Raw genomic sequence first — 23,309 nt, 5'->3', positions numbered from 1 at the left:
GCAACTAAAGCTGCTGGGAAATGTGCTTTACTTCCATTGAACTCCTCTCTAGCCTCTATTAAACTCCAGAAGTATCCTGGTTTCTTCCTAGTCCCACTCCTGTCTCTTTCACTCTCTCATTTATATTCAGCACAATATTTGTTCACTTTTCATGTTAATTGTTTCAATATTCTTCATTTATCTTCAAACCCTCAATTTCTACTTGTTACATAACCTCCTCTTGTACTCTTTTGTCTTTTCCATCTTTCTTTTATTTTTTTTACTCTCTCATTACTTTGAGCTTTTTTACTTCTCTGTATAGTATTTTCTTCCACTCCCTATTTCCTGCCAGTTGAAAAAAGGCACTTATTTTTATCATCTCATTTTTCTTGTTCTTTTGTTTGCTTGCTCAGATTAAAAAAGCAAGACTATTAGAGCTCAAAAGCATCTGTGGACCAAATCCAAACACCAATATATTTCACATGTGGATTTACTTAACTTTTATGAGATTCAAGTATATCATAACAATAAAACCCCACTTTATTAATTAGGAATAACAGATCACATACAAGAGCAAAAAAGCAAGCTTAACAAAAACACTGAAGGCCATGAGGTCTCCCTATTGACACATTATACAACTTTTTTGAGGCAGAAAGCTTTTCAAACACAATGTGAAAAGATAATGGCAAATTACAAAATTAGCATCATATCAAGCTTAGTGTTTCAACCGCAGAACAAAATATTTTGTTTGGCTTTCAAGTCCACTTAAAGTTCCGTGAGAATAAGAACAATAAAGATCTACAGCTGCCTCTTCAAATCTTATCTCAGATTTGTGGTCTTGAGGGCACGGGCAGCCTGTGTGAACATCCATCAGCTCGCTCAAAACTAGCAAGTCCCCAAAAGAGCAGCAGGGACTCCAGCACAGGCCACACGACCTATGTGCAGTTCTGACAAGACAATACTGAACTCCCTCCAGTTACAGCTAAATTACTGCTCAGCATCCAAGATAACTTGGGATTTTTTCCAAAAGCTTTCTTCTCCATAGTTTGGGGTTTTTTTTGACTGCAATGAAGCTGCACAGTACCAGAAACATTTTCAGAAGATCTAGTCCTGCAGGAACGTGAGCAGGTAGCTAACATCCATGTGTTCTATTCATGTTTTTCACCAAACAATCCAAAACAGTCAAATCCTTCAAGATGCCTCTTCCTCCCACCCCCAACAAAGGAATTTCTTTCTCATTTAAATACTGTTTTACTTTTTTAAAGAAAAAAATTATGGGGAAATTTAGCTTCGAGTTTTACCTTAAAATGGTCCTCCTCCCCCAGGTTTTAACTATGGGCCACTGCGGGCTTGAAAATATCTGCACATTGCTGTTTGAACAAAATTCTGGGATATGTTACTATTTAAAAGCTAATCTGTGGAAAACCGCTTTCCTGGAATATAACTTCCTTCACAGGGCCTTTTTCAGTCTCCTGTCACCCACATTTGTGGCTCCAGGCTTGAAACAGTGAGCTTCCATTTTAAAGATGAAAAAATACCGGAATGATAAGAAACTGAAAAGCTAAACTGTTCCAGACTGCTTGCACCAGAGTGAGAGATGCTTGTCTAAAACTGTATGGCTTTATCTTTTATAGGTCAGTTAAGCTGGCAAAAGCCATGAGAAAAAGGAAACATTTTTTCTACTTCAGGTACTCTATCAACAGCAGTAGTACCCCTGTTCTTAGGAAAAAAAAGGAACCAAAGCAATAGATCAGTGAGCTTTACTCTTTTAACTGACTAAATTTATCATGCTAGAATTTGTTCCTGTGCGAGTCACAATCTCCTTAGCCTACTTTTACATTTCACTTTCTCTTTTAGATCCACCTCCTCAATGCAGAGGTTGCTCTGCATGCTGTTCTCACCAGTTCAGTAACATCTTGTTTGTGATGAGGGCTTCTGGTTCCTCACGGCTGGATGTCATGCACATACATGGCTGATGCAAATACAATATAAAACTGTTTCTGTGCAAAAACTGGATCAGTTTATTGCACAATGAGGTGGACAGAGCACAGTCCTCAGCAATCCTTACAAACATACTTCTAGTTTTCCTCTTCCCACCCTCAAGAGAAATCCAACTACACATAGACTTTGTTGCTCTCATTAGCTTCACTACTGATATCCAATTTTCAATCAGAAAATATGTAACAGATTTCTGAACTCTTAAGCATGGAAGCTTTTATCATTGTCTCCATATATTTCTTGTAGGTATTTTTCTGCTTTTCAGGATCTCTTCTATTACTGGGTACACTCAGTGATTATTTTTAGGCCCCTGCAAATTTCCTCTGTATAATTTCCTGCCTCTAACACTCATACTTTTTGATTCAAACTTTTCTTTTCTTAAATAGAAGAGTTACTCAGTAAAGCATATACAAATTGGGGAAGTATTAATCATTCCACAACTGTTTTCTTCCTTTCATTTCACTTTCCTGCATGGTGATTTGATTATTATTTTTTATGAGATTTTCAGAGACACATAAACTCCCTCCTATGGCCTCACTTTCTTACAGGAAAATACAAGATTTAACAAATGCTTTTATATCAGAAATAGTGGAAAGCCTCAAGCCAGAAAATAAAAACAAGTCAGGGCCAATTGCGTTAACTGGTCACAGTGCAGAAGAGTCCCATGGAAATACATATGGAGAAAGGGGACAACCAGGAAAAGAGGACTCACAGCAGCACCAAAGTTACAGTGAACACCAACAATCAAAACATCTTGTGTGCCTCTTTTTGGTAAAGGAATTTGCAAAGCTACTGAAGGACAATTCACATAATCTTACAATCTCCAACCATAACCACTGCCTGTTTCACTGCTGCAACAGAACAGCAATCCCAGAATGACACAACTAAATATTAGAGAGAGGAAAAAAAGTGTTTGCAGAGTTAATACAATCTGACAGTTCCTTAAGGTACCATTTAATTACTGCATTAAAAAGCAATCATCAACTTCTACGTAAGCAAACCATCAATAGCCAGCTGCTCACTTACATTTGAAAAATGTCCCTTCATAGGAAAATGTTTGTCTCGCATATCTGACAACTAAAAATTTCGTTATACTGGATTATTTTAAATATACTGGATACTGAAAATGGTTTACAAGCCAGTCCTTTAACAACAGTGCCTTCGTGTGTTTATTATAGGCATTTTCTTACTTTAAAACTAAGATTCAACTATGTTTTATAGTTGTAATTCTGTCCTCCTACACATCCACAAGCAAAATAGGTCAATTCCAAACTGTTTGCAAAGCCTCCTACATAGAAAGGAGTTTGAGATTTTAAAACGCAAAATAAAGTTTAAACAAACAAAAGTCAACCTGCCAGTGTCGTAAACCTTGTGAACTGTCAATTTTTTGTTGTGGTCTAATAAGGCATCCTAAAACAGTAAGAACAAAAATGTGAGAGTGACTGTCCTGGGCCAGAGGCTGCATCCACATCATGTTTAATAACCTTTTAATAATGTTCATTATTTAAGTTTCCCGAAGTAACTTATAAACTTACTTTTACATTTGGCATCTGTAACATCCTGTGGTAATGAGTTCCACTATGTAATTATGAATGCAAAAATGTTTATTTTAGACCTACTACTGGGTAAGAGCTAGGAACTGTGTTATAAGAAACGATGAATAATCACTCTCTCCCCATCTTCTCTATAACATTAGTAGCTTTATACGCCTCTTGTGTTTCTTCTGAACTCGTTTCTTCTCCAAGCTGCAGAGTCCTAACCGTCCTGTTCAAATACAAGTATCTCTTTCCCCATATATAATCTGGTTTATCCTTACTAAAAGAAAGGACACCTGCAATTGTTTGTACTATTCCAGATCAGTCATGGATGTCTTCACGATGTCTGTATAGAACTATAATGCAACCTCAAGACCTCTTTTTTGAATAGAAACAATTTAGACTGCCATGCATGTTAGTTTGCCAGTTTCCTCCTGCAAGCATTATTATATAATATGGCATAGTTAATGCACTTACTATTTTATTAATTTGTTATCTTGTATTATCTTCCCACAACTGTTCACATTCACAGATTTGGGGTCTTAATAGGGTGAATGGTGTACGAGTACAAGCTGTTAGTTTGCTGGTTGGCCCCTTTCACAGACTTACTAAAGCAGGAAAGAACTCCCTGTAAATCCCTGTAGGAGCCTACTCTTGACTTGTGATAACTGATCTTTTATTCCTATCCTTGTTTTCCCTCCTATTTAAAAAGTTATTTACCTGAGAGGGCTTCTCTCTTACCTTTGTGACCATCTGGTTTCTTCAGGAAACTTTGGTAGCAGCTGTCGTGAACTAGGATGGTTAGTTCACATGGGCTATGTAGTTCTAATGTGACCATGAAGTCACATCCAACCAGTCGGCAAGGTATAATCTGTCTACAACAATCGTGTTGGCTCTTCTTTATTATTTTATATTCTCCACGTACATGTTCACTTTTCATATTTATAACCACACATCATCTTATTTGATTATATGACAGTTTTAATTAATTTTTATAAGGACAGAAATAAAGCTTTCTGGCTGTAGCTTCATGCAGATTATGCTACATTTCCAAATTCAGTGATTATGTATTCGAATTACTCCAGACCTGTTGGGTGTACCCTGATTAGTCCAGGCAATTCGTTATTACTCATTTTCATCAGCTTGTTCCAAAAGTTCTTCTCATAACACTTGAATTTGAAACAGACCATCTGAGACATCTTAAGTAAGCTCCTGTTCAAGCTTCGTATACTGTCTAAAATTAACACAAAGTTAAAAAGAATCTTTGTAAGATTTGGTGCTAAAGACCTATCTTCTGCTAGTGTTCTCACAATGTCTTGATCCTTACTGGGCCTGGAGACTAATAGGTCTCTTGCTTCCGATGTGCCTGAAGAATTTCTTAGAGCTCTTTCTCTGCCTTCTGCATTTTATGCATATCTTACCAGTTTTGCATCCAAACCTTTGACACATTTGGTTACAATTTCTCTGTAATAAAGTCTCTTTTTACCCGTTACAGATTTCCCTCCTTTGCGATTTCAAAAGACTGAGTTTGGGGGTTCCCCCTCCCCCCCTTGTGATAGATGGCAGATATTTACTCTAACATTTAATATGGTAGCTCTTGATATCACTAAAATCTTTATCCTAATGATTTCCTAACAAGCTTGCTCCCTTAGGCATAGCTCTCTCTGTAAGATGTTACTGCAATATATTTTACATTTGCTCTTAAAACAATACGGAAATGGTATTCATTATGGTTACCCTTGTAAGGTAGCTCAACAGTAATTTCATTTTAACTAGGTCTTGTGCACTGCACATTTTTCAAGAGCTACTTCTCTTGTGAGATAGCTGCTTATCAGAAAATCCAATATATTGTTCTTCACTCTATATTTACTGAGTCTTCATACACACAACAGAATCAGGTAATAACAGGAAATGTTTCTTCCCACAGCATCTTACCTCCTTTAGCACTTGGCAGTAATGTTCCATCTTGTTTACATGGTCAACAGTCTAACCCTCACCGTATTTTTATCTATTTGCACACAAATGCAAACCATAACTGTACTTTCTTGCCTAGACATACACAGCTTTAACCACAAAGCCTAACATAAAATAACGCATCTCCCAGAGTACAGTTTGCATTCCCATCTGTATATAAATGTTTGCCCTTATACTAACATCCTCTTGTAGCAATTTTCTGAGACAACAAGTATGTCAATATCTGGATTCCAAACCAGCATTCCAGCTTTCACACTCAATTTTTTACATTTCAGATTTGTCCAGAAGCCCATCTACAACTGCTACTGGTCTAATTGTCTTTTTCTAATATTTTATAAAGAGAAGCAAGCAGTAAATACATACATGACGGTGTTAATCCCTGATAGTTGTTGAAACATCTGCAGACCACAACCCACAATTAAGGCTCTTCGAGTTGGAGGGTATGTTAGCATTCTGCAGATCACAGGTCCAGCTTAAAAAAAACAAACAACAAATAAAAAAAAACACAAAAGAATACATAATAGTTCTTAAGTGATTGCTATCAAGACAATGTTCCCAGGCATAACAGGCTTTGCACCTTAGTTTCAAACAAACTTGGATTATTTAAATTATTTTTTTAAGAACTGGATCATGTCAGTTCTGCTTTTCTGCACTTTACTACAAAGATGATTTTCAGGAAGCCCAGGCAAAAAAACCCCGAAACACAGTGTATACTACCGGTGGCAAATGTACAGCTCTGCTTTATCATACTAACAGATTGCACATCTGCTCCATCCGAATGTATTCAGTTATCACAAAGTAACGTTGCTATTTCCTTTCTGGAAGCTCCCACTGTTATTGAGAGGTTGTTTCAGAAATGCAGTTACTCACTGCTGAAGATCTAGGTCTTGCTGATAGTGTTCTCCCTAGTCCTCCAAAGACCCAATTTCCACAAACCGGTTGCAAGTGTGGGTACTCTGAAGGTATGGGACAGATCTATTCTGCTGAGCTATAAGGCCAGCAGAGGGAGCATAAATTAATTAAATTTGTTCCACACCTTTGGTAGCAATGGTATGAGGCTGCATTCAAAAAACAGAAAACAGTTCCTAATGAAGAGAAAAACAAAAATTTCTGGCAAACAGAGAAAGTTTTCTTCTCTGTTAACTTTTGATTTTCAAAGTATCCTACAAAAAAAAGTAATACAGAAGGCTATATGATATCAGGCAAAAATGTAAAAATATTGATACCATTATTCACTTGAATTTCTTTCTGCCCAGAGAGATGTTTAGTGCAGAACATAGTCTGGTGAAAAATCCTATGTTTTGTACCGCTTATCACATCAGGCATACCCAATCAGAACACCTAATATAGATCACAATATGTGTAAGTCAAGACCATAAATTAAAGTTGCCATAAATATTTTTTTTTTTAAAAAAAAAGGGTGGTGAAGAGGATCTAAATTTTTATACTTTCAAAGTCTTTCCCAAACATACAGAAAATACTAAATGTATGGATACAGCACAAAAACCTATATGGGCCAGTTAGTGAAGAACAATTTACATGCAGAGAGTTAAAACTTCAGAAAACTGACGATATGTGAACAGCTTCAAAAGTGGAACTCAACAGGGGGGCTTAAATAACTTTTTCTTCATTGAAAGATAATCAGACCTGCCTAAGAAAAACTTACTTGCATTAAAAAAATACGGTATTTCAAACTCATATCTTCCATTGTATCCTCACTTAACTTTGCTTCTTCATTATAAATAGTGGAATGCAGCCCGAAAAATTTTCCAGCTGGTCTCCAAGCAACATTAACATTCTGACAGTACAGAGTCCCACCTGTCCTGCCACATAGCCACATCGCTACCTTCAAAATGCCTCTGAGTAAAATCAACTGACAGATAAACAGAGCCAATCTATGTTATCTGGTAAGATATTCTCAAGCAAGATATATCATCACTGGGTAGACAAATGTATCAAAGGGTTCAGTAGTTAAAATGGCATTTCCTTGGTGGAAACCCAACAAAACCAGCACTCGCTGCTATCTAGGAGCAGTCCATTGCTTGGACATATTCATGGATTTCTCCTCACCTCCAAGCTTCACAAAGAAAAAAAGATTAACTAACAAATGCAACTATGAACCTTAAATTCACAAGCAACAGCCCTCAGGGCTTCCTACTTGGCATCACACCTAAGCACGGAGGCTTTAGGCTTAAAAACCTTTATCTGGCAACTAATTCTGTAGTGTCTGTCATGAACCCAGGCTGCTGAAAGCCTATGAGAGATCGTCTGTTTGTCATAAACTTTTTATTAAGTCCTTAATGGGGTTCAAAATCCATCTTTTCCTTGAAAAGACCTTACAGCCAACCTAAATCTTGAAGTCCACCATCAATAACTGCGCTCATTGAATAAGCTGGAACTCCACAGCAGGGGCTGTTAGGAAAGGAAGCAGAAGTGTCCTAAGGAACTGATGCAAGGTCTTTAACAATTCCTGATCCACTCAGCTATTTGATGAAAGTTATATAAAACTCTATTCACAATACGGCATTGTACAAAACAATTGGAAAGAAGGCATTAAAATGAATGGCTCAGAAATTAAAGCAGCTGTTCTCAGACAATGGCTTGCAGCTCAGAGGGAGTCACGAACTCTCAACAGAACTTCACCACACAGATCGGTTTGTATGCCTGAAGGGGGGCCCTGCAGAAATGTTAAGACCACGTAGTAAAGTTTAGACCTTTACTTCAGAACTTTAGACTTCAGATCTTTAGAGCATCCAATCAGCTAAATTCTGTAAGTACTTGGAATTTTTCGTATTTCTGATTAATTGTATCAGAAAAATTATGCTAAAAATAATCATAGTGGTTCAACTCAGAGATTTAAAAGTTTCACTCCAAATCTGTACCATAGCAACAGCACATATCAATAGACATGCACAAAATTAAAGGATTTTCTTTCATAAAATTCACAGCCTTCAGGTTTACAAACCAATAAATGGAATGAAAGGAATAAAAGAAATCTTTAATCTCTATATTAAAGGAGCTTTACAAACTGCACTAAAAAAAATCTGAAGGACTTTGGCTGAGAGATGTCTGTTTTTAAAACAGAAAATGAGTGTGAAACTTTTTATTGAAATTCTCTAGCCCTAAAACTAACTATATTATTTTTGCGTTTTCCTATCTTCAGTGCTGCCATACATCATCTGTTGAGTTCATATATTACAGACATCTTAAAAATAAACAACTCTAGGCAAAACATGATTGTTAACAACAGAGAATGGGTCTAAACCAAAAAATGAAAAGCAAAACAAGTTTTCAGAATTACATAATTTTTTCTTCTGAAAATAACTTCTGAAAATGGAACTTGTACTTCAGGAGTTTCTGATAACCATTACATCTGCTGTCAGTTATTACAATAGATTAGAATAGCACAAAATTGTAAAATCATTAGATCTTTAAAAAATGGAACAACTTAATTGCTTACAGAAGTAGAGGCAAACAGATGATGCAAAAGATACATCACTAAAGAAAATGAAACATTTGGGCATTTTTACAGTGGAAAAAAATAGATATTTGTCTCCAAAAGGCGGTATTTTGTGTTTGTGATACTTCTGCCTTAATTGCTGTTGTTTTCTATTCAGTTAGGAGACTTAGAAACATTCCTGCATTTGAACCACTTCACTTGAACTTGAGAAACCACCAAGATGTTTGTTTTCCTTCTTCTAATCCATGAATAAAAATGAAGTCAAAAGGATGAGACCTCTTAATATTATGGCTAATTTAATGTGACTAGACTCTGTTGGACTTTTTATGCTGCGGTTTCGGATAATTACTTTATCTGAACTAAATTTCCTTAATGTATATGTTTACAAGAGTTCAAAATATGCTACAGTAAAGGGCAGCTGCAGCTTGCTCTAGTGAGTGTGCAAAATGGCAGCAAGAGATAAAGAGCAATGGAAAAATACAGATACTGCTGCTGTAGAAGGTGACGTTACATGGTGATACACAAAGTGGATTGCTGTGACCTAACTGGCTTTTTCTTAGCCTGGTCTAAACTGTCCACCTAACTAGACAGTCATGGTTACAAACAAAAGGCCATAAAAAGATTTGGAAATTTGGGTTCACATCCAAAAAAACCTTATTAGATTACACGGAGCTAAACAGGGGACGGAGCAAGAGCTGTTCCTGCCAAATCATTACTTCTGAAAAGCGAGCAATACTTTCCAAACATTACATTGATTATCTGAAACTTTTAATAGCAGCTTCCTATATTTTAGCTGTTATTCTTATTACTAGGTCTAACTCACAAAGTCAGTCAAGTTTAAAAATTGTGAATCACCTGGTAAGGCATTCTGATTTTCCTCTGTAGGTAAAATGGATTGTGTGGCAATCATAGGAGCTTGGGTATGATCCACTACCAACTAAGAGATGCAGATACTTTTCAAAAACAACAACAAAAAAACCAAAAAAATCTTTAGTTCTAAAAGGACTTTAAATAATGAAAGCTAAAAAGCAGAACCGGTATTAATGATGTCTCAGCATCTCCTTCTGAAAATGTACTGCATACACTTCCGGAAAAATAAAAATATTGTCAATAGATATAAAGCCAACCTAAACATCCCCCAGCAAATGCAGGCAGACATCTGGTGCCTGGAAGCCCGGTGATCCCCCATCCCTCAAATTCTTAGTACAGCACCTGGCAAAATTTCACAGCCAGGAAACTACGGTTAAAGACTGGGCCCTGCCAAAGTCATTTGCAGGTTCAAACATTCTTTTGCCAGCTAATGTAGGTAACAGCTTGTAGCAACAGCTTAAAACTACATAGGGCTCCTGCCAGCACTTTACGCTCTTGCTGTAGAGGACTTTTTCCAAAAAGGCAGGCTCAGTCAAGCCACAAGACAGTCACTCATCAGTTTAGCATCAATTAAGCTCAACATTCAAATTAGTTTCTTGGACCCATTCTTGTCCTATTGAGAGTCAAAACCTTCTCTTCCATCTAGATACGTCTTCAAAGAACCACTCTACAGTCAGTAATGGGACAAAAAAATGAGGGCTGGTGATTGGGGTAACAAAAAACAGAGAGGGAAACCATTTCACTGGTTTGCCTTTCCAGCTTCCAGCCCAGCTGTCTCTATCATCTGCAGAACATTCCCCAACCTAAGACTCCTCCTCTAAAGCAGGAGCTAGCTATTAGTTTCTGCATATAAATGACATACTAAAGCAAATACTCTTGCTTTCCTAGCTTATTACGTGATTATTTTCTAAAGTAGCAACTTCATTCATTTTTCTTTTCTGTAAAATTTACCAAATCACAAGCAAATGGAAGTAGCTTTAAGATCAAAACTGATTTATCCTGAGTAGACACAAAAAAACCCAGTTTTACTTAAATACCACGCTCTTCCTCACTGTCTCACAATGTTTCCAGTAACATTGGAAGAACCACCCCCAGCACTACAGGAAGCCTCCCTACCTCATCTAGTTTTCTAATCCTCTGAGAAAGCTCAAACGGTTGCTTGCTTGAGTCTTTATTTATTTATTTATTTTTCTTTTTTAAGGCATAGCACCCAATGAGCCAACAATGAGAAAAGACTGTCAGCTTGCCTAATAAGTGACTATTTTTCAGGTTTCCACAGCAAATATATCCAATGGTATAACAAGACAGCCTGCTCTAAAAGCAAATAAAAGCTAATTAGACATAACCACTATGGTTCTAAAGAACTAAGTAGTGTAAGGAGTTTTTCCATGCCTAGATGAACTGAAAGGGCTTTTTTGTTTGCTGAGGAAACCTAGATTTCAAATAAATGATCCCTCCAAATGAGCTTTTTAATCCACACACTGGGAACAGAAACTCTAAGAATAAAGATTTTTTTGTTTTGTTTTGTTTTGACAGCAAGTTGAGTAGGTCTTTTGGGAATCATGAAAACAAAGCAATTTTCTTTTTATCTGTAAAAGGAAAAAAAAATATCTTTCCCTTGATACCACATTCTTTGGTATAAAGCTTCGGTGATGGAAAATCTATATGACTGAGTACTTGCACAAAGGTGGCAGTAGTTAAGAATACCTTTGAATAGGACAAGCAGCAGTGGCACACAGGGAAGCAAAAACTGGAGTGCGTTTTGGCTCTGTATGACACATTCTTTATAGGAAACAGAAACGACTATAATGAAGTTCTTTAAAACTGGAGAAACCATGACAAACAAACATAACAAAGAGTGGCCATTTACATGGTACCAGCAGGAGCTGAGAGAAGCAGCCACAACGACCCATGAGAGTCCACGCGGGTGGAAGAGGGACCCCAGTGAGGTGCTGCCAGACCTGGGGAGTGTGGGAATGAGGGAGGGGAAGGTTTACCTGTTTCTTTGGTAGGAAAACTTGTGTAGAGACAGAGAAAAGCAAGGATACATTGTGCCTTCCTTCTAGCTGTGGCAAGCACCTTAGAAATAAAACAGTAGCTATTAAGGCGGACTTGTGCATACCTAGAGCCTGCAATATAGTTTTAGCAAACAAACATTTCCTTTTGTGGTCTGCTCTAGAACCACTTCACATAGGAAACAGTAATGTCACCCTCACTTAGAGCTGGAGAAAGCAGCCGAGGAAAGATAATGTAGCTAGCATTATGCAGGCACAACCAAAATAAGCCAAGCATTTTAACAGCCTGAAGAGCTTCCCACTCTCTCATCAAGTAATGAAATACAGTGCAGAGCATTTAGCAATCTGGTATTAAAAAGCTTTTTTTCTTTCATTTTAAGTTGAGGAAAGACACTTAAAAGAAAATTGTAGTCAGGGAAGTTTCAAGAGTGCCTTTTTTTTTTTTTTTTTTTTTTAACATCTTGGTGCTGCTTTTCAATTATAAGAGCATCAAAAAAAGCTGATAATTCAGAGTTCCCTCCAACCCAGTTAGTAGCCTAGTCTTAAGCTGATCTTTCCAGCTGTTACTGTATTAACACCTATAAAGCTATTGCATTTTATTTCCTGGGCAACACTCCTCAAGCCTTACCTTTTTTGCAATTTTCTGCCAAAAAATCTTACTGTACTGATACTATTTTCCCCCTCTATCCTCTGTTTCCAAATGAAATATCCCTGTTCCTGCCCTAAGACAGTAGTTTAACAGTGAAAACAAATTTCTACTTCTTGTCTCCAAAAGAACGAGACACAGCATGTTCCCAGAAGGGAAGGGGAAAAAAGGATAATTTAACAGAACTGAGAGAGGAGCCTGGAGGTCAATTAAAGTCCCCATGGGAATTTATGAATACAATCTGTTGCATGTTCACTTTTTTTTTAAAAAAAAACACTTTATTAATAGCACATTCAGTTTTGATATTCTCCTTCAAAAAATTTTAAAAGAACTATTTATTTAGGGGGCCTGAAAAACTCCTCTCACTTCTTAAAATTCAGATGCCATTAGAATAAGAGCATCATAAAAAAGAAAAAGGAAAGTAGTTAAATTAGAGATGAAGTCTACGTTAAAACAGCTTTAAAAACCTGTTTTGAAATCAATATCATTTCAGCACAGCTCAGCTGGGTTCCAAAATTATCAGAGTGGAGAAAAATCAAAAAGTCACTGTACGTTAAAATACTTTAACTTTGGCTTCCTAACAAGACAGCACCATCAATGGATGTATAGATGACAGCACAGCAGACCAGTTTGAAGCTAAAAATAGTAAGTCTAAAGAATGTGCTTCAACATTATTTAAAAAAAAAAACAACAAACCCTGAAGCATTTGAACTTGAGCTCAAAGCTGAGTTCCACTGAAGACAGGAGAGACACACAGTTAAAACATTTCACTGAAACGAAGCCTAAGATCATACCTTATCTAAGAGTACTAGCTCCTTTACTACGTTTTAGTATTAGCCTTCTGTCATAAACACAAAGGGCTCCAAGACAACCTTTACCACTCAACAACAGCATGTTTTCCAGCAGAGAAGGCTGACCGCATCCTGAGAGGAGGAGCAGGAGCACTGCCAGCTGGTCAAGGAAGCAGTTCGTTCCCTCTACCCAGCACTTGCAAGACCCCCAGCTGCAGTGGCACACACACTGCTGCGTGAGCCTGGAGGAGAACCACCAAGGTGGATGGGGCTAGAGCACACGACATACGAGGAGATGCTGAAACAACGGGGATTGCTCAGCTTTGAAAGAGAAGGGGAAGGGAAAAGCCTCTGCTGTCTACAGCCACCCACCAGAGGGTCAAAGAGGAGACAGACCCAGGTTCCTCGGAAGTATGCTGGGGTAGGACAAAAGGCAAACAGGCAAGTTGGAATGCAGAAAATTTGGACCAGGTGTGAAGTCTGTTTATTTCATACCATGGAAGTGGTCAAGCACAGAAAGAGATATGCAGACGGGTCATGGTCAAAACTTTGCTGAAAAACTTCCTGAGCAACCTGCTCTGAGTTATCCTGCTTTGTTGAGGGATTGGATTAGGCAACTTTCAGAGATCATCTAAATGATCCTTACATGAAATCTACATCATTCTACTACTAGTGCTGGTACTGGTTATTACAACCAGTAATAATGACTTCATAGTAGTCAAAAAAAAAAACCAAAACAAAACAAAAAAAACCCTTAATGTTAGAATTAACAGACTATTCATGACCCTACATGATAGTGCACTTCTTTCTACTTCTGTTAAAACCTTACTGGCTTTCCAATATGTATTAATAGTACTGTTTTCACAGTTATCTTAAACAACAGTGATTGAAAAGCATCCTTAGATACAAATCCTGTAAAACTCAGCCATCTCCATGCCACCACCAACAGATCCACCACTTTTTGCAATTTCAGTCCTAGGCTTCATTAACAAAGAACCTGTCAGTCACACTAGACTGACAGCTTTTACCCTGAATTTATAACCTCTGCAGAGAATACAAATCAGTATTGAAATCAGCAAGTGTAAGATACTTAATTGATAACTCCCATAACTGGTATGAAATGTAAAATAGCAATAAGGGGGACCTTATTTCAGCCTTTCAATATATAAAGGGGGCTTATAAGATAGATAGGGAGAGACTTATTTGCCAGGCCCTGCAGCAATAGGACGAGCGGAAATGGCTTTAAACTATAAAAGAATAGAGTAGAATGGATACAAGGAAGAAATTCTTCCATATGAAGGTGGCGAGACACTGGCACGGGTTGCCCAGAGCAGCTGTGGCTGCCCCATCCCTGGCAGTGTTCCAGGCCAGGCTGGATGCGGCTTGGAGCAGCCTGGTCTAGTGAAAGATGTTCTTGCACGTGGCAGGGAGGTGGATTAGGTGATCTTTGAAGGTCCCTTCCAACCCAAACCATCCTATGATTGTTAAGAGTTCTGGTCCTCTTTGCTTTCTCACCTTCATGTCAAAAAAAGGAATATGGTAGAAATGAGGAAAGACTGAGAAAAAGGCAAAAAGAACAATCAAATTAATGGAACAGTTCCAACATACAGAAGTAGTAATATTATTTTTACTAGGCCCTTGGGCACTAAATGCATGTACAATTATGCCATATTAGTGTACTTATGTCTGGATTCACAACAAGCTAATATTAACACTCTGTTTAGCATGATTCTGCCTTCATTAGCATAACAGGCCACTGCTCTAGCTCCAGATGAAAGCAACAAATCAAGTACGCTGTCTTTCAAGCTGGAGGAAAAAAACCATTAGGGGCTAGGATTACAACAAAAGTTTCATAAAATCAAAAGCGGCAAAATGAACGTGCATAGAAAACACGGCTGTTCCAAGATAAGACAGAAAAAGGCCTGTATAAAATATCAGAGGCAAACCCAAAAGCACGGTTATGAACCACCATGCGCTGGCCACTATCAAGACAGAATGGTGGTGAGACAGACTTTGTCTGACACAGCATGGCCATTTTTACCGAAGTGTGAAAAATCCACAGTGCAGTGGATGTATGGTTCTTGTCTGCGATCCAGAAGACAGGGACAAACGGCCAAATCAACCACCTGCTGAAGTATTATCACTGGCTGAACTAGTAATAATTTAAAATACACTTTAGTAGTTCAGGCAGTGATAATACTTCAGCAGTTGGTTGATTTGGAATTGCTGCTCCAGCAAGATATAATCTGCAGTAGCAAAAACAAAAATGCACAGAACAGATAATAATCTCTTGGGCTATGAACCTAAGAAGTGTTTTTATCAGGAGAACTAATGATTATGAAAAGCTGATATTCATAACGGTTTCCAAATCTTCCAATTTCTGGAGGATTCAAATACAGCCTACGTGAATTTTTCTGTTTCAGCCACTCTGGAGTTTCAGACATAACGAAGTATTTCACAATACTTTATTGTCACATTCCCCCACTATCCTTTATGTTCAACTAGTCTGTCAACGGCCCAGGAAAGCCAAGACCCTTGAAACTTTGCTTATATATACTGGCAGAAGATGTGCCTGCATGAGAACTCTCTGTGATTCTATACTTGTCGATCATGTCACTGTATGTACAAATAATCACCCAAACTTTTGTGTTTGCAATTTTGTTGAGATTATAGGATGTGGTTTTATGTATTCAGCTCCTGTTATATCTTATCAACTGATAAGATCTAATTATACCCTGATTTAAATCCTGCTGCCTACCCCCACTGGAATGAATCTCATTCTAATAAGAAAACTGCTGCAACATGAGGACCTGAAATGATTGCTGAAGTGAGCTCAAGAAAATGGTGAGAAGACTCCCATTACTGTCCATCATGATGTAAAAGTAATACAGCACATATTAGAACAAGTCAAGAAAGATGCATAACATTGGTGGTTGGAAATTCTTCTTGGACGGTCACTGACTACTACAGGAATTCTCAACCAAATGCTTCACCCTGTTGCTGTCCTGCTGATACTAATGATTTTACTTTTTATTTTGGTGATTGTACTATACATTATAATTTGGATCATTGTAAAGCGACTGGCTTACCACTGTCTGTTACACTGAGTGTTTATGTGCATGATAATCCGCACACTGTACATGCACAAGATGTCCCTAAATCTGACTAAATACAGTGAAGCTTGAGTGACTACAGTCACGGGGTGGATATATCACTAGAGTCACTCAAGCTCCACCTAGAAGTAAAGAAACAACAAAAAAGTAAGTTAGGAAGGGGAAAAGTTAAGGAAGACTTCATCGTAATTCTTGGGATCGATCGACGGGCCAAACCTGTCTTCTTCCCCACAGGGACACCTGTCGGGTAAGAACTGTACTATGTTGTATGTGCACTTAATGATTTAACTCCAAGTGGCTTTTATTAATGATTAGACTTTGTGTGCATACTGTTTCACGCTTGTTCTTACAGTCAGTGTACTATCAACGGCAATATTGAACCTTAGTCTCTCACAAATCTGTCTAATAAAAATCCTTAGGTGAGCTCTGTTTTGCGTGAGTTTCCAGAAACTTGAATAATTGATTTGACAAGTGAATCTGTCACTGTGAATCCCTGAAAAAGGACAGGCAAATCACCTTCTGATATAATGTGCTGTCCAGTAGTCTCTGTAGCAAGCTCTGACAAGCTGGTCGGGTGCAAGGGTTTCATCTTTCCTGGGACATTGACAGACTAGTTGAAGATAAAGGGCTGGGGGAAAACCTCCCCCTTAACATGACAAGTATGATTCTTCACAATTTTGCATCAGATGTAATCATTAGCATCAACACAAAACCAGCATGGAAGCAGTTCACGTCTATTTGCACAAGGAAGAAAGCCTATGGAGAATCAGATTAGTAACCTCCTCTGATTTGTTTTATAATGCTGTCAGTGCTTGCAACAAAATTCCTCCAGCAAGAAGCACTGACTATCTTTAATATATCTTCGCCATGAAGTAAAATCTCATTGATTTCCAGGAATTAGAGAGAGACTGTCTCTGCATAAACTTCAGAGAGTTCCTCAAGAGTAATTCTTGCTCGTGTCAGTGAGACTGACAGTAAGTAGCTGAATCTATGTACAATTGTCTGTACATAGCTGAAATATTGTTTGCCTGTTGTTTAATGGGATAATACACTATGGGTCTTACTTTCACTAAATCATTTTTAAAAAAGTAATTTCCAAGCATGACACACAGATGTCCTGTATCATCAGCTGTGACTAACTTGGTGAACAAAGGCTCCTAGATCAAACAGAATTTAAAAAACAAAACAAAACAAACAACAACTATAGTGCTGCACAAAACCACAGGCAAAAGTCATCTTCCCATGTCATGATGCTGGTTTTAGGGAAAATAGAATTAATACTCCATAACAAACAGTTCAAGGTCTTTCATGTACTATGGAATACATCTAATCTGCAAGCTGCTTGCCTTACACCAGCTGGAAATCCTTCTGATTTTCTTCAGAATCTTCGTAATAGAGACAGAATGGCATTGCCTAAATACCATGTTTATTAGCAGTTTCTTTATAAATACAAAATATTTTAAAAGGTGATTCTCTAATAACTGTTAAAACCCAGCAGAGTATAAGATCATGCTTGATCTCTTTTCCCTCAGTTAAGTATGCGCTATAAGATAGAAGCATGCAGGACAAGGATCTTTTCATTGCTTCTGTGCAACCTCACAATCTAGCAGATAGAAAGGAAGATCATAAAGAGTGTATTAAATTATTTAGAGAATTGAGCCCATTTTTCAAAAATATACAAGACTTCTGAGAGAATTCCTTAAGAATATCACTGAGTAGATTTTTTGCTGACTTTATACCCTTATCAAGTTAACCCACCATCTAAAAGAAAGGACAACATCCAAATGATAGACATCGTTCAGAAAACAGTAACCTGGGTGTATATATGTAAAAGCTGGTATTTAAATAATGCATCTCCGTCTCCTCTTGTGGTCCCCTACTGAACTCCATCTGTTTAAAAATTTTACAAAGGAATTTTAAAGTTTTGGACAGACATCATGTTTCAAACCTGTGTGTCTTATGCAGCAGCTTACAGCTGGTCCTAAATAGACAAGGCAGCCCCAATAACACAAGCAAAACAGAACCATTAGGACTGGAGCCAAGCCCCACCAGAGCAGCCACTCTGAAGGGGCACATTTCCACCTCATCACCATGTTTGACCACATTCAAATCAAAGCATTTAAGTGACTGGTCATTTCCCCGATGCCTGCAGTGATCTGAGCCATTTCAGTGTCAACAGACATTTCTTTGGCAATAGATACTAACAATAACATTAAGGTACCACTTCTAAACATACTGCAAGAGGATTATGGTCTCAGAATAAGAAGGGAGCATCAGAATTCCTTCAGTGTTAAAAGTAAAAGCAAACAGGTTTTGATGTGGTAGTGAGAAAAAGCACAGCAAAAGCTTTGGCCTGCAAGCCAGGAAGAACAAACACAAGGCTCACAGGAAAACCAGAATATTTCATAAAGATTTACACATATTTTCATGTAACTATCAAGTAGTCACAGTGTTACACACTCCCTAGAAGATGCAGAAAGTTCAGCTGATCTCCAAATACACCCTGGGCAAGGACAGGTCAGAGTTAGTACTCAAAAAATCCAACTTTAAAGGGAGACTGCACATCTGCTTCACTCACAAAGGTGGTCTGCTTCGGGACCACCACAACGTTGGCTGGCCACATAGACCATGATACATTATCATACGAAAAGAAACACAGTTTATCGCAGAAGAACATCTACTGTTTCCCAGAGAGGAACAAAGCACTAAGAAAACCCCGGCACACCAAAAGATGAAGGGGAGGGTTTAGGTAACGTTCACAGCACAGACTTTCAGTGGCACACTATTGTCCACCAAAACACGAGGAGACACAAACTCGGACAGACACCAGTGTGCTGGCAGAAGGTCCTTGTGGAGAGCTGCTACCAAAACCCCAGTGAGGTTTAGCAGTAGGAGTCGTTTGAGCTTGTTTTGTTTGGCAAAGTTTGATTTCCTTATTCTGGTACAAGGACAGCACTGCAAAACCAGCAGAGTCCATCCTACAACTGCGTTCTCAAGGCTGTAATTCCAAGAGAAGCAGGCACAGCTGTCCCTCGCCCCTTGCCACCACGGTCACCTGCTAGGTACAGCGGGGCCCAGGGCAGAGGTCCTTCTGCAGCCAGCGGCTGTGCTGCTGCAGAGCCCCGAGGCCACATCAAGCACTGGGTACTGGTACCGGGCAGAACAGTTTCTCTACTGGAAGATCTTCTAGCACAGACAGTTTTGATTCACTCTATATACTATTTTAAGGAAAGGAAGATTCCAACTCAGGGCTCATCCCACCCTGTGAACAGGTACTTTGGGTTTTGGCTCTGAACGCGGGCAGAAACCACTGTGGAACTCAAACTGCCCTGCAGCACTGAAGAATGCAAGGGAACACGTCCTAGTCACCAAATGAAGACTGAAGAAAAAATAAGCAAAAAATGGTTTGGCACCAAAATAATCCCTTACTTTGAGTTGGTCTACCTACACCCTACAGACCATAACAGAAAATCATAATTATAACAGAGTCAACATAACCATCTACTAAAAACAAACTTTAGATTCTGTAGGTTTTGCAGGCACTACTAACACCTTGAAGCTATGTCCCTGGGCCTACACATCTGTCCCAGCAACCTGCTTTCAGGTCATCCCAGCTGTCCCTAAAGATGCTACACAGGAATATGTTACATTCAGCTGCTTCCTAATTCCATTTGCTAACGTTCAGTTTTGCAGGGAGGCAAAAGAGCAGTGATGGGAACTGAATCAGCAACTACGGCAGCACCAGGGCACATGCAGCAAAATCATTAAATATACATCTATATGTAGAGATAAATAAGAAAATCCATGGTAGACTAATTGCCACACATGGAAGGTGCTGTTAGGACAAGCTTTTTACATATTTTTGGTCTGCTCACGTTCCTGGCCAAATCTGTTGGAGTTAAGAAATAACACCTGGAGAAAGCCACCTATATTACCATCTTGTTGAGATTTTTTTGAGGCTTCAACTTTAACATCATGACTTGCACAAATGCAGCAAACATTCTCAGCTGTAACGCTATTTCAGAAAAGTGACTTAAATTTCTTTCTTAAAGGCAGAAAGAGTCTAAACTGCATTAAGGGAAGAAGCTGTTTCTAGGTCTAACACAAATCCTTACCTAGGGCTTCAGAAGCACACGTGCACTACCTTAAGTCAAACATGACCCAAGACAAACTTCATACAGCAATTCACAACATCCCACTGGAAGAATGTGGTCAGCAACTAGTTACTGAATAGCATTACAGTTTCCCCACGAGCTCCTAGTTTTCCTGGATTCGAGGGCAAAAAGTATCACTAGCATAGGTGGAATTTCAGGTAACCTCCCCTGGCTTCAGGACAAACTGCAAATTTTACCCAGACATGTACGTCCTCTCTATATGCACAGGAGCTACTGTTCCAGGATGTTTAACTACCTTCCAGAGGCAAAACAACTTGTTAAGAAAAACATGTTTCAAGAAGAAACACTAAAACCAACAGAAATAGTATCAAGTCCTAACTCCTGCTACCAAAAAAAAAAAAAAAAAAAAAAAAAAATAGGAGGGGGCAATTACTCCATTTAGAATTTGTCAGGCAAAACTGCTTCATACCATGAGTAAGTTACAACAGCCTGGTTGGCATTCGATTGGGTGAGGCAACAATGGAAGTTAGTTTTCGGTGTCAGATATAAGAAGCATCTGCATCTTTGTATGGATACCAGAGAAATATTTTCATGTTTCTCAGTAAAAGCATCATTGCCCAACTGTGCCTTCTGCCAGCTGTCACCAACCTACTAAGCAGGCTGAAAGGAAAAATTCTGGGGCAGGAAGTCCGGGGAAAACTTGTAAACAAAAACAGAGGGAGAGCAAAGCTGGAAGAAAGCTGTTGTTTGGGCCACCTACGCTTCAGGGTGGATTTCCAAATATCTCCATTCAATGACCTCGTATTTGCTGGCATTCTCTGAGATGCCACTTAAATCACTGAAAGAAATCACTACTGCTGATCATGCAGGCTATGAAGCTAATCCAGTTTCATCCCCCACCTAGACACATCTTCATACATTCTCCACCTATATATACCTATACGTGTTCTGCATCTACACAGCTAGGATGAAAGCACCAGCAGACAAGCACAGAAGGTGGAGAGTGGAGGTGAGAATGATTTGCCTGACTATAACACATGGGCGGAGAGGAAGCAGATGTAAAATCAAGTTTACAACATAGAAACAACGCCACCTTTGATGAGCTCATGCTCTCTGACTTTGGGAAACCAGACAACAAAGGAAGTTTTCTATTTTGAACAGCACAAGGGTAACATATGCTAGACAATGGTAATTTTTCATAGCAACACTGTAAATAAGGAAAAAGCAAAGTATGCCTGCAGTCATAAACCAATTCCTCCAAGTGTTTTGCCAAAAATAATTACCAGCCTATGAATGCCTGCAGGAATCATCATTCAATTACCTAATTTTCATCTAAAGAGAACGGTGGATGTTTAAGAGCAAATATAGTAAAACTATAGTACCAATATAGTAACACCGCGATGTAACAGCCATTGGACTTGATCTCTGCACCTGACACACTAAAACACAAATTAATAATTTGCACTACCAAAAATTACTCAACTGTAAATTTATACTTAGTGTAATACACCAAGTGAAACTACAAGAAAAGTCTGGTCATAGCATGGTAACTTGGAGATCAATTCCATCACAAAAAGTAGTTTCTTTAAAGACAGAAAATACTATAAAGTCCTTTCCCCTTTGAGAAGTGCTAACTTCAACTGGGTTAAGAGGAGGATACACATAAGCCACCACACCCAATTATCTTTTGGTTTAATAATATGCTCATACACTAAGTTATACAACATATTTTAACACAGAAGCTCACTCGTGTGAAGAAAATTAATTCCTCTGGGCAACACACAGTTTAGGAAGCAGTATGACCATGTTCCTCTCAGTAAGTAAGGCAGCGCACTAGGAGGGGATCACGGGGTCAAAGTCACTTGAAGCTGAGGTCCCTAGATGTACACAACACATAATTTGTAGGTTTTATGTCAGATTAGATTTAGCCTGGCCCCCTAGGCAGAACGCTGCCACACACAGGCTGTTAGGAGCTGCCCTGAGATTTGATTTGAAGCTTCACGTCTCCAGGAGTCTGAGCACACCGAATGGATCCTGGAGTGGACCTCCAGTTTCATCTCCCCTGAAGGAAGTTACTCCATGGGCACTAACACCACTTTGCTATCTGAACAAACAGTACGTGGGGGTGATGATGGGACATGAGAAGAGACTCACTGCAGAGCTATGCTTCTGTTGGGAGCCAAAATGCTAATGCAGATGCAGTCAATGCATCTTTTAGTAGCTGACAGCAACTGGAATGGTTCTGCATAAAACCACACTAGGAAAAAAAACAATCCAAGCTGCTCCTAATAACTATTGGGTTTTATTTTAAATTAATGTAGAAGAAATATAGGATAAAATTATTTTGGCATTTTGTAATGCTAGCACAGTGTATTTAATCATGCAGCAACTCCCTATGGGTTTCAGTTTCATTCTTTTTCCCATCTGATATTTTTTCCCCTCCTCATTACTAGTTTTTCAAGTTCCGCCTAAAACCTGAGGATCATCTCAGGTCCTTTACCACTATTGTTGATAGCTTTTGACAAACAGAAGATTTTATTTTTTTCTCTACAGATTAGATTTTTTTTCTCAACAGAATTGCAAGGTCCTATCCCTTGCTGTAGGGCTGCAGATCTTTTTATTAGACAAGCTTAGTAAATAATGATAAAAAACATGGGGACTGGGGCAGGGGCAGGAGAAAAATAAAGGCAAGGTCTGAGAGCTGGTTATGTTCTACACCCTCTTCTTGCATCCTGGATTTTCAGGAACAACTGACATACACAAGGGAAAAAGAATTTCTAATTTTAAAATCACAGAATCATTTAAGTTGGAAA

At 38.5% G+C, this 23,309-nt stretch overlaps 1 protein-coding gene across 2 annotated transcripts in view; it reads right to left on the bottom strand.

Moving 5' to 3' along the window:
- Positions 1 to 23,309, bottom strand: part of SLC2A13 (solute carrier family 2 member 13) — a 169,346-nt gene that overhangs the window by 86,051 nt on the left and 59,986 nt on the right. For both annotated transcript variants that reach the window (XM_037387736.1, XM_037387735.1), the window contains exon 4: positions 5,850 to 5,958. In XM_037387736.1, coding sequence (XP_037243633.1) covers positions 5,850 to 5,958 — 109 coding nt within the window. The remainder of the gene's footprint in view (positions 1 to 5,849; positions 5,959 to 23,309) is intronic.

Source organism: Falco rusticolus, chromosome 5 (genome assembly GCF_015220075.1).
Source record: "Falco rusticolus isolate bFalRus1 chromosome 5, bFalRus1.pri, whole genome shotgun sequence".
In the NCBI taxonomy this organism is placed as follows: Eukaryota; Metazoa; Chordata; class Aves; order Falconiformes; family Falconidae; genus Falco; species Falco rusticolus.
Note: the sequence above shows the minus strand (reverse complement) of the source record. Positions and strands in the feature narration are given on the sequence as shown.